The sequence below is a fragment of the Hemiscyllium ocellatum genome, chromosome 17 (assembly GCF_020745735.1).
Source record: "Hemiscyllium ocellatum isolate sHemOce1 chromosome 17, sHemOce1.pat.X.cur, whole genome shotgun sequence".
In the NCBI taxonomy this organism is placed as follows: Eukaryota; Metazoa; Chordata; class Chondrichthyes; order Orectolobiformes; family Hemiscylliidae; genus Hemiscyllium; species Hemiscyllium ocellatum.
In genome coordinates, this window is record NC_083417.1 from 31,345,717 (window position 1) to 31,358,968 (window position 13,252).

The following is a 13,252-nucleotide window of genomic DNA, read 5'->3' on the forward strand; positions in this document are numbered from 1 at the left end:
GAAAGACGCATCACCCCCATTGTATATGCTAATTTTATGTGTCATGACACCATTTTGAAATTTGGCCAAGCACGCGGCGATTTTTCACTTTGGTTTCCCTGTAAACTAACCAGTCCCCTGAAAGGGATTGCTTCAGGTCACCATAAAGTGATGCATTTTTAAAATTTTAACTTAATAGACATAATCATGCCCAGTTTTGTCCCACAGTTTCATAAAATGAAAATTTTGTAAATTAAAATATCTTAAAACAGCACAATAGAGACATTGGGCTTGTTTGAATTTTAAGTGAATGAAGTCAAAAACATTCTAATATTTCACCTCATTTTCTATTGTAATAACGGTGTCGTGATACAGATAAAACAGTTTAGATATTGATCATAATGTCTTTGCAAGGATTAAATGCAATTTGTGTCAACTGTTCTCTTTTAACATAAGTATTTGTTTACTGGGGCAAATTTTTTATCATTTGTATGTGCTTTTATTTGGTTAAATTTCTTATTACTTTTCTAATTTGGTCCCATTATATTCTTCTGCTGCGGTCAATGTAGTGATAGTGCTTCCACAGTGCTATTACTCAGGCAGAGAATCTACCAGCAATTTCTGGCAGGAAGTTCAAAGACATCACAATCAATTTTCTCAAATTTTGAATTCAACAGTTACATTTATTGTAATGTAATTCAAACATTGCTAAAAAAAGACATGACATTTAAATTATTTCTCTAGATCATTTTGACCACATCAAAAAGATTGCTGGTTACGAGACTGTAGGATTTGGTGGTGATTACGATGGGGTATCGAGGTAATACTTGATATCAATCTAGCTACTATGCTTCTGCTCATCGGAAATTTATTTGCATCTGCCTAAACTATTTGCAATGTACATGAATGACTTAGTTGAAGGGTCCAAAGTTATAATTGCTGATGACATAGGGATAAGTAGGCAAGTAAGTTTTGAAGAGTACATAAGGAACCTTCAAAGGGAAACAGGTTAATTGACAATGCAAAACATTGGCAAATGGACAATAATGTGTAAAAATGTGAACTTGTCCACTTTGGCCTGAAGAGTAGAAAATCAACACATTATGTAAATAGAGAGAGATTGCAGAATTCTCAAGTGCATAGAGACCTGAGGGTCCTGGTACATGAAACACCAAAATTTAACAATCAAGGACAACAGTGATCAGGAAGGTAAGTGGAAAGTTGTCATCTGCTGCAAGGGAAATATAAGAGTAGTGATGTTTTCAACTGATGTACAAGGCCTAGTGTAGTGGGTAGAGTTTTAGTTTATTATATAAGAAGGATATAGTTGCATCATAAACAGTTTAGGGTAGATTTACTCAACCGAAGCCGGGAATATAGGCTTTATCATACAAGGAAAGATAGATAATTTGAAACTGTATCCATTGGTGCTAGGAATGATTAGCCTACGTGTCACAGTACGATTGGCCTTGTGTGACTTGCTCCTATGAACCAAGTAGAGAAAAAGACCAGAAGACATAGGAGTAGAAGTAGGCCATTGAATCCATTCTTCCATTCAATGAGATCATGGCTGATCTAATTGTCTGCAACTTGCCTTTCTGGATTTATCTATGTAACCATTGATTTCCTTACTGATTAAAAATCTGTCTGTCACAACCTTGAGTCTACTTAGCGACCCAGCTGTGACAGCTCTCTGCAGTAAAGAATGCCAATTTCATCACTCTCTGAAAGAGGAAATTCCTCCTCATCTGTCTTAAATGGGTGAACCCTTACTCTTGAATTATATCCTGTAGTCCTAGACTCTCCCAAAAGGGGGAAAAATACCCTCTCCACATCTACCATGTCAAGTCCCAAAACAATCTGATGTTTCAATTAGATCATGTCTCATTCTTCTGAACTCCAATATGCACCAGCCCAACCTAACCAACCTCTCAAAGAAAATCCCTCCATACAGAGTCATAGAGATGTACAGCACAGAAACGGACCCTTCGGTCCAACTCGTCCATGCTGATCAGATATCCCAACCCATTCAAGTCCCACTTGCCAGCACCCGGTCCATATCCCTCCAAACCCTTCCTATTCATATATCCATCCAGATGCCTTTCAAATGTTGCAATTCTACTAGCCTCCACCACTTCCTCTGGCAGCTCATTCCATGAATGTAACACCGTGTGTGAAAACGTTGCCTTTAGGTCTCTTTTATATCTTTCCCTCCCTCCCTAAACCTCTGCCTTCTAGGTCTAGACTCCCCCACCCCAGGGAAGTGACTTTGTCTATTTATCCTATCCATGTCCCTCTGATTTTATAAACCTCTATAAGGTCACCCCTCAGCCTCTGACACTCCAGCAAAAACAGCCCCAGCCTATTCAATCTCTCCCTATAGCTCAAATACTCCAACCCAGGCAACATCCTTGTAAATCTTTTCTGAACATTTTCAAGTTTCACAACATCCTTCTGATAGGAAGGAGACCAGAATTGCACACAGTATTCCAAAAGGGGCCTAACCAATGTCCTGTACAGCCACAACATGACCACCCAACTCCTGTACTCAATACCCTGACCAATAAAGAAAAGCATACCAAATGCCTTCTTCACTACCTTTCTACCCATGTCTCCACTTTCAAGGAGCTATGAATCTGCATTCCAAGGGCTCTTTGTTCAGCAACACTCCCTACTACCTTACCATTCAGTGTATAAGTCCTGCTAAGATTAGCTATCCCAAAATGCAGCACCTCGCATTTATCTCAATAAACTCCACATGCCACTTCTTAGCCCATTGGTCCACCTGATCAAGATCCCGTTACAATCCAAGGTAATCCTCTTCGCTGTCCACTACACCATCAATTTTGATGTCATCTGCAAACTTACTAATTGTACCTCTTATGCTCACATCCAAATCATTTATATAAATGATGAAAAGTAGTGGACCCAGCGCCTATCCTTGTGGCACTCCACTGGTCACAGACCTCCAGTCTGAAAAACAACTCTCCACCACCACCCTCTGTCTTCTTCCTTTGAGCCAGTTCTGTATTCAAATAGCTAGTTCTCCTTGTATTCCATGAGAGCTAACCTTGCTAACCAATCTCCCATGGGGAACCTTGTCGAACACCTTACTGAAGTCCACCACTCTGCCCTCATCAATCCTCTTTGTTACTTCTTAAAAAAAAACTCAATCAAGTTTGTGAGACATGATTTCCCATGCACAAAGCCACGTTAACTATCCCTAATCAGCCCTTGCCTTTCTGAATACATGTACATCCTGTCCCTCAGGATTCCCTCCAACAACTTGTCCGCCACCAACATCAGGCTCACTGGTTTTTCTTTACCACCTTTTTTAAATAGTGGGATGACGTTAGTCAAACTCCAGTCTTCCAGCACCTCACCTGTGACTATCGATGATACAAATATCTCAGCAAAAGGCCCAGCAATCACTTTGCTAGCTTCCCACAGAGTTCTAGGGTAAACCAGATCAGGAACTTATCCACTTTTATGAGTTTCAAGACATTCAGCACTTGCTCCTCTGTAATATGGACATTTTTTCAAGATGTCACCATCTATTTCCCTACATATTTCCCCTCTATATCTTCTATGTCCTTCTCCATAGTAAACACTGATGCAAGATACTCGTTTAGTATCTTCCCCATCTCCTGTGGCTCCACACAAAGGCTGCCTTGCTGATCTTTGAGGGACCCTATTCTCTCCCTACTTACTCTTTTGCTCTTAAAGTATTTGTAAGAACCTTTTAAATTCTCCTTAACTCTTTTTGCTAAAGCTATTTCGTGTCCCCTTTTTGCCCTCCTGATTTCCCTGGTAGGTATTCTCATACTGCCTGTGTACTCTAAGGATTCATTCGATCTATCCTGCCTTTACCTGACATATGCTTCCTACTTTTTCTTAATCAAACCCTCAATTTCTTTAGTCATCCAGCATTCCCTACACCTACCAGCCATTCCTTTCACCCTAACAGGAATATGGTTTCTCTGGATCTCATTACCTCATTTCTGAAGGCTTCCCATTTTCCAGCCTGTGAACATCTGCCTCCAATCAGCTTTTGAAAGTTCTTGCCTAATACTGTCAAAATTAAACTTTCCCCAATTTAGAACTTCAACTTTTAGATCTGGTCTATCCTTTTCCATCACTAATTCAAAACTAATAGAATTATAGTCACTGGCCCCAAAGTGCTCCCCCACTGACACCTCAGTCATCTGCCCTGCCTTATTCCCCAAGAGTAGGTCAAGTTTTGCACCTTCTCTAGGAGGTACATCCACATATTGAATCAGAATTTTTTCTTGTACACATTTAATAAATTCCTCTCCATCTAAACCCTTAACATTATGGCAGTCCTAGTCTATGTTTGGAAAGTTAAAATCCCCTACCATAACCACCTTATTATTCTTACAGATAACTGAGATCTCCTTACAAGTTTGTTTCTCAATTTCCCTTTATCAGGGGGTCTATAATATAGTCCCAATAAAGTGATCATTCCTTTCTTATTTCTCAGTGCAATCCAAATAACTTCCCTGGACATATTTCCGGGAATATCCTCCCTCAGTACAGCTGTAATTCTATCCCTTATCAAAAACGTCACACCCCCTCCTCTCTTGCCTCCTTTTCTGTATTCCTGTAGCATTTGTACCCATGGAACATTAAGATGCCAGTCCTGTCCGTCCCTGAGCCACGTTTCTGTAATTGTTAATGATATCCCAGTTCCATGTTTCTAACCATGCCCTGTGTTCATCTGCCTTCCCTATTAGGCCTCTTGCATTCAAATAAATGCAGTTTAGTTTATCAGTCTTACCTTATTCTCTGATTTGTCCTTGCCTGCCTTGATTGTTTGACTCACTTCTGTTCTCAACTGTACCAGTCTCAGCTTGATCTCTTTCCTTACTATTTCCCTGGGTCCCACTCCACCACCTTACTAGTTTAAATCCTCCTGAACAGCTCTAGAAAATCTTCCTGGCAGTATACTAGTCCCCTTCCAATTCAAGTGCAATCCATCCCTTCTTGTACAGGTCACTTCTACCCCAGAAGAGACTCCAATGATCCAAAAATGTGACCCCTTCTCCCATACACCAGCTCCTCAGCCACACATTCATCTGCTCTATCCTCCTGTTCCTATCCTCAGAACTCGCAGCACTGGGAGTAATCCAGATATTATTACTCTGGAATTCCAGCCTAACTCTCTATATTCTCCCGTTAGAATCTCATCCTTTTCCATTCCTATGTAATTTGTTCCAATGTATACAATGACCTCCTGCTGGTCCCTCTCCCCCTCGAAACATTCTGCACCCACTGTGAGATATCCTTGATCTTGGCACCAGGTAGACAACACACCATTCTGACCTTTCACTGCTGGCCACAGAAACGTCTGTCTGTGCCTCGGACTAGACGCTCCCCTCACACAATTGATCTCTTGGAAGCTGACATACCTCCCGTTGTGTTAGACCCAGTCTCAATACCAGAAACTTGGCTGTTCATGCTACAGGCAAGATCAATGTATGAACCTTCTCCAGACTACCTCCATTACAGTATATCTTGGTTCAGATAATGGAACCAAAACTGCTCACAGTATTTAAGCTAGCTAATGCCTTCTAGAGTTTAACAAGACCTCTCGGTGTTTTTATTATCCATTCCCTTTGAAATAATGGAATAAAGGCCAATATCCCATTTGCCTTCCCTCTTATCCACTGAACTTGTGTGCTAACTTTTTGTGAGTTATTCATGGCGACTCACAAATCCCATTGTGCTGTAGCTTTCTGCAGTCATCTCCTGCCAAAGTTCCTAACTTAACATTTCCTCACATTGTATTCCATCTGCCAGTTTTAGCACATTCATTCAACATGTCTATATTCCGCTGGACACTCCATGAGGAGTAACTCAACACTAGCCTTTCTACTTATTTTTGTGTCAGCTTGGGCTATAGTATATTCACTTTCTCCATGCAAGCCATTGTAAGTAAACACAATCCCAGCGCTGATCACTGAGCCATTCAAATAGTTACAGGTTGCTATCTTGAAAATGTACGCTAACCAGTGAGCCACAGTGCCATTTTGTGGTTATCCATGATTATTTCTCAAATCTCTTTCTCTAAGGGCCCTATATTCACTTGGACTTCTCTTTTCCTTTTAATACAATTAAAGAAGTTCTGGGTATCTTTTTTGATTATTTTATTTTTTATTTGGCACTATTCTTAACTTAGCTGAAAATGTGTTGCTGGTTAAAGCACAGCAGGTTAGGCAGCATCTCAGGAATAGGGAATTCGACGTTTCGAGCATAAGCCCTTCATCAGGAATGAGAGAGAGTAGCCAAGCAGGCTAAGATAAAAGGTAGGGAGGAGGGACTTCCCACCACCAAACCATCATCTCCCAGACCATCCATGACCTCATCACCTCAGGGGATCTCCCATCCACCGCCTCCAACCTCATAGTCCCACAACCCCGCACCGCCCGTTTCTACCTCCTGCCCAAAATCCACAAACCTGCCTGCCCCGGCCGACCCATTGTCTCAGCCTGCTCCTGCCCCACCGAACTCATCTCCCAATACCTCGACACGGTCCTGTCCCCTTCAGTCCAAGAACTCCCCACCTACGTTCGGGACACCACCCATGCCCTCCACCTCCTCCATGATTTTCGCTTCCCCGGTCCCCAACGCCTTATTTTCACTATGGACATCCAGTCCCTGTACACCTCCATCCCCCATCACGAAGGACTCAAAGCCCTCCGCTTCTTCCTTTCCCGCCGCACCAACCAGTACCCTTCCACTGACACCCTCCTTCGACTGACTGAACGGGTCCTCACCCTGAATAACTTCTCTTTTCAATCCTCCCACTTACTCCACACTAAAGGAGTTGCCATGGGCACCCGCATGGGCCCCAGCTATGCCTGCCTCTTCGTAGGATATGTGGAACAGTCCATCTTCCGCAAATACACTGGCACCACCCCCCACCTTTTCCTCCGCTACATCGATGACTGTATCGGCGCTGCCTCGTGCTCCCACGAGGAGGTTGAACAGTTCATCAACTTTACTAACACCTTCCATCCCGACCTCAAATTCACCTGGACTGTCTCAGACTCCTCCCTCCCCTTCCTAGACCTTTCCATCTCTATCTCGGGTGACCGACTCAACACAGACATCTACTATAAACCGACTGACTCCCACAGCTACCTGGACTACACCTCCTCCCACCCTGCCCCCTGCAAAAACTCCATTCCATATTCCCAATTCTTTCGTCTCCGCCGCATCTGCTCCCAGGAGGACCAGTTCCAACACCGCACAGCCCAGATGGCCTCCTTCTTCAAGGACCGCAGATTCCCCCCAGACGTGATCGACGATGCCCTCCACCGCATCTCCTCCACTTCCCGCTCCTCCGCCCTTGAGCCCCGCTCCTCCAACCGCCACCAAGACAGAACCCCACTGGTTCTCACCTACCACCCCACCAACCTCCGCATACAACGTATCATCCGCCGTCATTTCCGCCACCTCCAAACGGACCCCACCACCAAGGATATATTTCCCTCCCCTCCCCTATCAGCGTTCCGCAAGGACCACTCCCTTCGTGACTCCCTCGTCAGATCCACACCCCCCCACCAACCCAACCTCCACCCCCGGCACCTTCCCCTGCAACCACAGGAAATGTAAAGCTTGCGCCCACACCTCCACACTCACTTCCCTCCAAGGCCCCAAGGGATCCTTCCATATCCGCCACAAGTTCACCTGTACCTCCACACACATCATCTATTGCATCCGCTGCACCCGACGTGGCCTCCTCTATATTGGGGAGACAGGCCGCTTACTTGCGGAACGCTTCAGAGAACACCTCTGGGCCGCCCGGACCAACCAACCCAACCACCCCGTGGCTCAACACTTTAACTCTCCCTCCCACTCCACCGAGGACATGCAGATCCTTGGACTCCTCCACCGGCAGAACATAACAACACGACGACTGGAGGAGGAGCGCCTCATCTTCCGCCTGGGAACCCTCCAACCACAAGATATGAATTCAGATTTCTCCAGTTTCCTCATTTCCCATCCCCCCACCTTGTCTCAGTCGGTTCCCTCAACTCAGCACCGCCCTCCTAACCTGCAATCTCCTTACTGACCTCTCCGCCCCCACCCCACTCCGGCCTATCACCCTCACCTTGACCTCCTTCCACCTATCCCACCTCCATCGCCCCTCCCCCAAGTCCCTCCTCCCTACCTTTTATCTTAGCCTGCTTGGCTACTCTCTCTCATTCCTGATGAAGGGCTTATGCTCGAAACGTCGAATTCCCTATTCCTGAGATGATGCCTAACCTGCTGTGCTTTAACCAGCAACACATTTTCAGCTGTGATCTCCAGCATCTGCAGACCTCATTTTTTACTATTCTTAACTTAATCGATCAACCACTATCCACTTTCGAGAATCCTTATAGAGTGATACAGTGTTACAACACAGAAAGAGTCCCTTTAATCTATCATGTCTGTGCAAGTCATCAAGCACCCATCAACTCATCCCATTTTCCAGCACTTGGCCCATAGCCTTTTACGCTATGATGTTTCAAGTGTTCATCAAAGTACTTAAATTTAGTAATAGTTCCCACCTCTATTACCCTTTAAGGCAGTGATTTCTAGATACCCACCACACTCTGGGTGAAAGAAATTTTCCATAAATCCCTTCTGAACCTGCTGCCCTTACCTTTAATCCATAGTAATTGATCCCTTTACTAAAGAGAAAAATTTATGTCCCTTATAATTTTGTGGACTTCTATCATTACATCAGTCTTCATTGTGAAACTTGACCATTTTCTTAAATGCCTGCTACTTTTCCTAACCTAATTTTCTGCAAAACTCCCTTCCTGTCCACTCCTGCTAATTTTGCCTCCACTTTATGGATTTACCTTTACTTAATGTTAGCACAGTTATTTCAATCCAGATTTCACACTCTCAAACTAAATATTAAATTCTACCATATTATGGTCACTGTTTCCTCAGGGATCTTTTACTCAGAGATTTTCTTAAACATGCCTTATGACACTTTCCTAAACATTGGTTGGAATAAATAATAAGTTCTTTCTTGTGACTAAATTATTCAAAATATTGTTGAAATATGTAATTATTGAATTGATTAGTGTTCAGCTCTCCCATTGAAAGGAGCATATGGGTACACTCTCAAGTGGTACTGAGACATGAAGAGAACAATCCAATTTCGGAATGTGGTAACCAACAGCAACATTGCAGACGGTGTTCATATCCCTAGGTTAGGTAGGGGGAAAATCAGCCAGAAACTTTTCATGCTGATTGGAAAATATGCATGCATGTCAACAGCAAGTCAGACCTGATTGAATTACCACACCATTAAGCAACTGGCTTACAGTTTTTTTTTCCCCTGAACACTTGAAGACTTCCTGCAGGCTTGGAAGATGTGTCCTTCTATCCAGACTTAGTAGCTGAACTATTGAGAAGAAATTGGTCTGATCAAGATGTGAAAGCAGCACTGGGAGGAAACTTCCTACGAGTCTTTGAGCAAGTGGAAAAGGTGAGCATGTATCATCTCAAAAAAAGTCTTCATGACCTTATCTTGAGAAATTTATCTTTAAAATAACCTGCCTTTTATGTGGACCAGCTGGAGCTCAGCATCAGACTTAACCGACTGACCACCTCCCACACTGACCCCAGTAAAACCAAAATAACTTTCACACTCTGCAGTCATTTTATTGACAATGTGGTACAACAGCTTCCACAAGTTGAGTCAGTGTGTGGTGAATCTAATCTACAGATCTATGTAACAGCAAACATGCTATTTTCATCACTGCTGCTCTTTTGGACAGAAATTTGTGCCAAACATTTAGAAGCATTAGCAGTTGATGCATTGTTTTCTTATGACAACCCAGTAGATCACTTTGACTCACATACCAATAAAATCAATTTGTGCATACACCAAATTTAATAGCAACAAAGTTAAATGTTGCAATGAAAGAGATAAATTAGGAATAGAATGATGAATGAGCACCTGTTCATCCTATAGCTGTGAGATGGAATGCTGGGATTAATAGAGATGAAGTTAAAAAAACAGAGTTGTTCATTCCCTGTGACATCAACTCCAACAGCTGGTGGATTTTTCCCTTGACTCTCTTAAATGTCAGTTTCATTAAGTGGTCAAATAGTGCCTTGAGGACAACAACTCCCACCTTTGCTATGACAATTAGCTTAATGTCAATGTCTGGATCAAAACTATGACAAGGTTAGGAATCAAGTGGCTCTTGTTGCATTAGGTTCTAATGTGAGCTCTTCAGGTCTGATACAAGCTCAGACCAGACTGCTTAGTTAATGGTAAACACTGTCTTTAAACTCTAAATGATGTTCTAGCTACAGAGCATTACATTCCATACTGCACAGTCCAACTTCTTCATATAACACTCATACATGACTATTGAGTTCATAGTGATATTACAGCTTACTTCAGTCTCAGCTTCATTAAGCTCTATCTCTATATCTAACCACCAGATCCACAACAAGAGTGTTTACAGTTTCCAATATTATTAATTAAAATATTTCCCAACATTATTAGCAGAAACATTTAGCCAGAAGTATTAACTTCAAGACTGTATATATTTTCAACCCTGTCATCTGCCCCAAAGGTCAACTGTTCACAAATTCAAAGTTTGCAAGTCTCGCTGAGTTAGTCAATTGAAATGGTCTAGGAGGGCAATGACAGGCAGGACAGCTGTCTGGAACCAAACTGCCACCAGATTAAATGAAAAGAGTAATGTTAGTAACAGTATCCCAAAACCCATACCACTGAAAGGAAAGGTTACCAGTGGAATGCCACATCAGGATGAAGACAGATGCTGATCCACAGGGTATTACAGCTACATGATTGATACTAGTTAATTTAATCTTATTCATAATAAATTTCTGGTGAAAAAATGATCTGACAATGAAAAACTAATTATTGAACTTGCACCATGAAAAAGAACTGGGGAGGATCACAATTTAGCTGCAATAGCAGAACAATGACATCCTAGGTTTCTTGCAATATATTCTTGATTTGTTGATGAAGAGAAAAATTCATGTTTGGGAAGATGATAGTGTGTGGATTCACTTTTTCTAAAGACTTATACAAAGACTACAAAGAGTCAAGTCAAAGGTTATTGTGGCGTAGATGGAAGATTGGCTGGTTAACAGGGCGCAGACAATAAGCATAAATGGGACTTTTTCGGATCGACAGGATATAACGAGTGGTGTGCCACATGGCTCTTTGTTGGGATCCTATTTACAATGCATATAATGATTAGATGAAGGGGCAGAAAATTGGTTTACACATTTTCTGATAGCAAAAAATAGGTAGGAATGTAAGTTAAGAAAAGGACATAAGAAGGCTATGAAACGATATGGCTTGGGATGAGAAGACAAAACTGTGTCAAATAAATTATAATGTGGGGAGAACGTGAAGTTGTCAATGTTGGCATGAAAATATAAAAGAAATATACTATCTAAATACTGAAAGATCCAGAGCTATGAGATACAATGGGATCTGAAGTGTCTTCACACAGGCATCAAAAAAGGTTAGTGTGCAGTTACAGCAAGTAATTTGGAAGGTGAATGGAAAGTTCTTATTTATTGAGAGGGAGATTCAATGCAAAAGAAGGATGTTTCTGCTCCAGTTATACAGGGCATTCGTGACACCATATCTGGAGTACAAAGCATAGCATTGGCCACCTTATATTAAGGAAGCATGTAAATGGACTGGAGGCAGTTCACAGAAGGTTTACTTGTAGGCTTGTAACTGATGGAGTTTAGAAGAGTAAGAGTTGACTTGATTGAATAAGATCCTCAGGAGTCTTGACAGGGTAGATGTTTCCTTTCATGGGAGAACGTAGAACTAGGGGGTCACTATTTAAAAATCAAAGGTTGCCCATTTAAAACTGAGATCAGGCTTTTTTTTTCCCTTTTAGAGTCATACGTCTTTGCAACTTACTTTCTGAAAAAGTGGTGGAAGCAGAGTTCTTAAGTATTTTTAAGGCAGATTCTTGTCAAGCATGGGAGTAAAAGAATACCAAATATGCAGGAATACAGATATGAGGTTTCAATCAGATCTTCCATGATCTTACCAAAAGAGATGCAGCAAAAATTTTAACTGTGTCAACTGTAGTCCAACCAATAGCTGACCTTTCCCATGCCATTTGAAGTGTTTCGATTAGATTAGATTACTTACAGTGTGGAAATGGGCCCTTTGGCCCAACAAGTCCCCACCAACCCGCCGAAGCGCACCCACCCAGACCCATTCCCCTACATTTACCCCTGCACCTAACACTACAGGTAATTTAGCATGGCCAATTCACCTAACCTGCACATTTTTGGACTGTGGGAGTAAACCGGAACACCCGGAGGAAACCCACGCAGACACGGGGAGAATGTGCAAACTCCACACAGTCAGTCGCCTGAGGTGAAAATTGAACCCGGGTCTCTGGCGCTGTGAGGCAGCAGTGCTAACCACTCGGTTTCCTTTCAAAAGTTGATTTTCTTACATTTCAGTCATAATCTGTGAAAGATGAAAAGTTTTAATATAATGTTTCCTTTCAGCAATGTTCAAGCTCTAAATGATAATAGACTATTTGTGTTAACATATATGTTTCTGCTTGTTTTCTAGATTAAATCCAGCTCTCCTGGTGCTGATGAGCCCATTCCTTATGAACAGATTCAGAATGAATGTAGAACTGGCTATGGCTATCAAAATAACGGAACCCCACTGGTGTTATTTCCTACAGTTATCTCATTAGCTTGCCTAGTATATTATATATTAGTATAAGAGTTAAATAAAGAATGCATGTACCACAGTAACCCTTAAATAGTGCAGCTTCCCAAAAAAAAAATGATTTGAATACAAAGAAAAAATAGAAGCAGAATTTTCATGGGTCTTTTCCCAATCACTCACTGTAGTATTGCCAGGAATTGTGCAAAAATATCTATTAATAAAGATGGATGTCATTTCAGTTTATTTCCTTAAAAAATGTTCACCTTTTAGACAATTTTAACATATTTTCCATTATCTGAATACTTTCAAAGACTGATCTGTATAAAACATGTTTTATTTTTGGCCGTGGCCGGCCATATCTCGTAGTTACTCTGAATGTTGTAATGAGTGAAATGTATAAATTCCATTGTGCAACACTATATCTCTAATTAAAACACACCCGTAATTTCTTCACAGCAACCAGACAATCTGGCCCTTTCTACCCACACAAAACTTTACTGGTAGCCTCTAAGTATTAGGTTCTGAGGAAGGGTCACTTGA

General features: G+C 41.9%; 1 protein-coding gene across 1 annotated transcript in view; it reads left to right on the forward strand.

The window, feature by feature from the left end:
- The window catches only part of dpep1 (dipeptidase 1), a 46,481-nt gene extending 33,627 nt beyond the window's left edge, over nt 1-12,854 (forward strand). Inside the window, exons 8-10 of the mRNA XM_060838046.1 lie at nt 724-799; nt 9,358-9,493; nt 12,608-12,854. Coding sequence (XP_060694029.1) covers nt 724-799; nt 9,358-9,493; nt 12,608-12,766 — 371 coding nt within the window. The 3' untranslated portion in view covers nt 12,767-12,854. The remainder of the gene's footprint in view (nt 1-723; nt 800-9,357; nt 9,494-12,607) is intronic.
- The last annotated feature ends 398 nt before the right edge of the window (nt 12,855-13,252 follow it).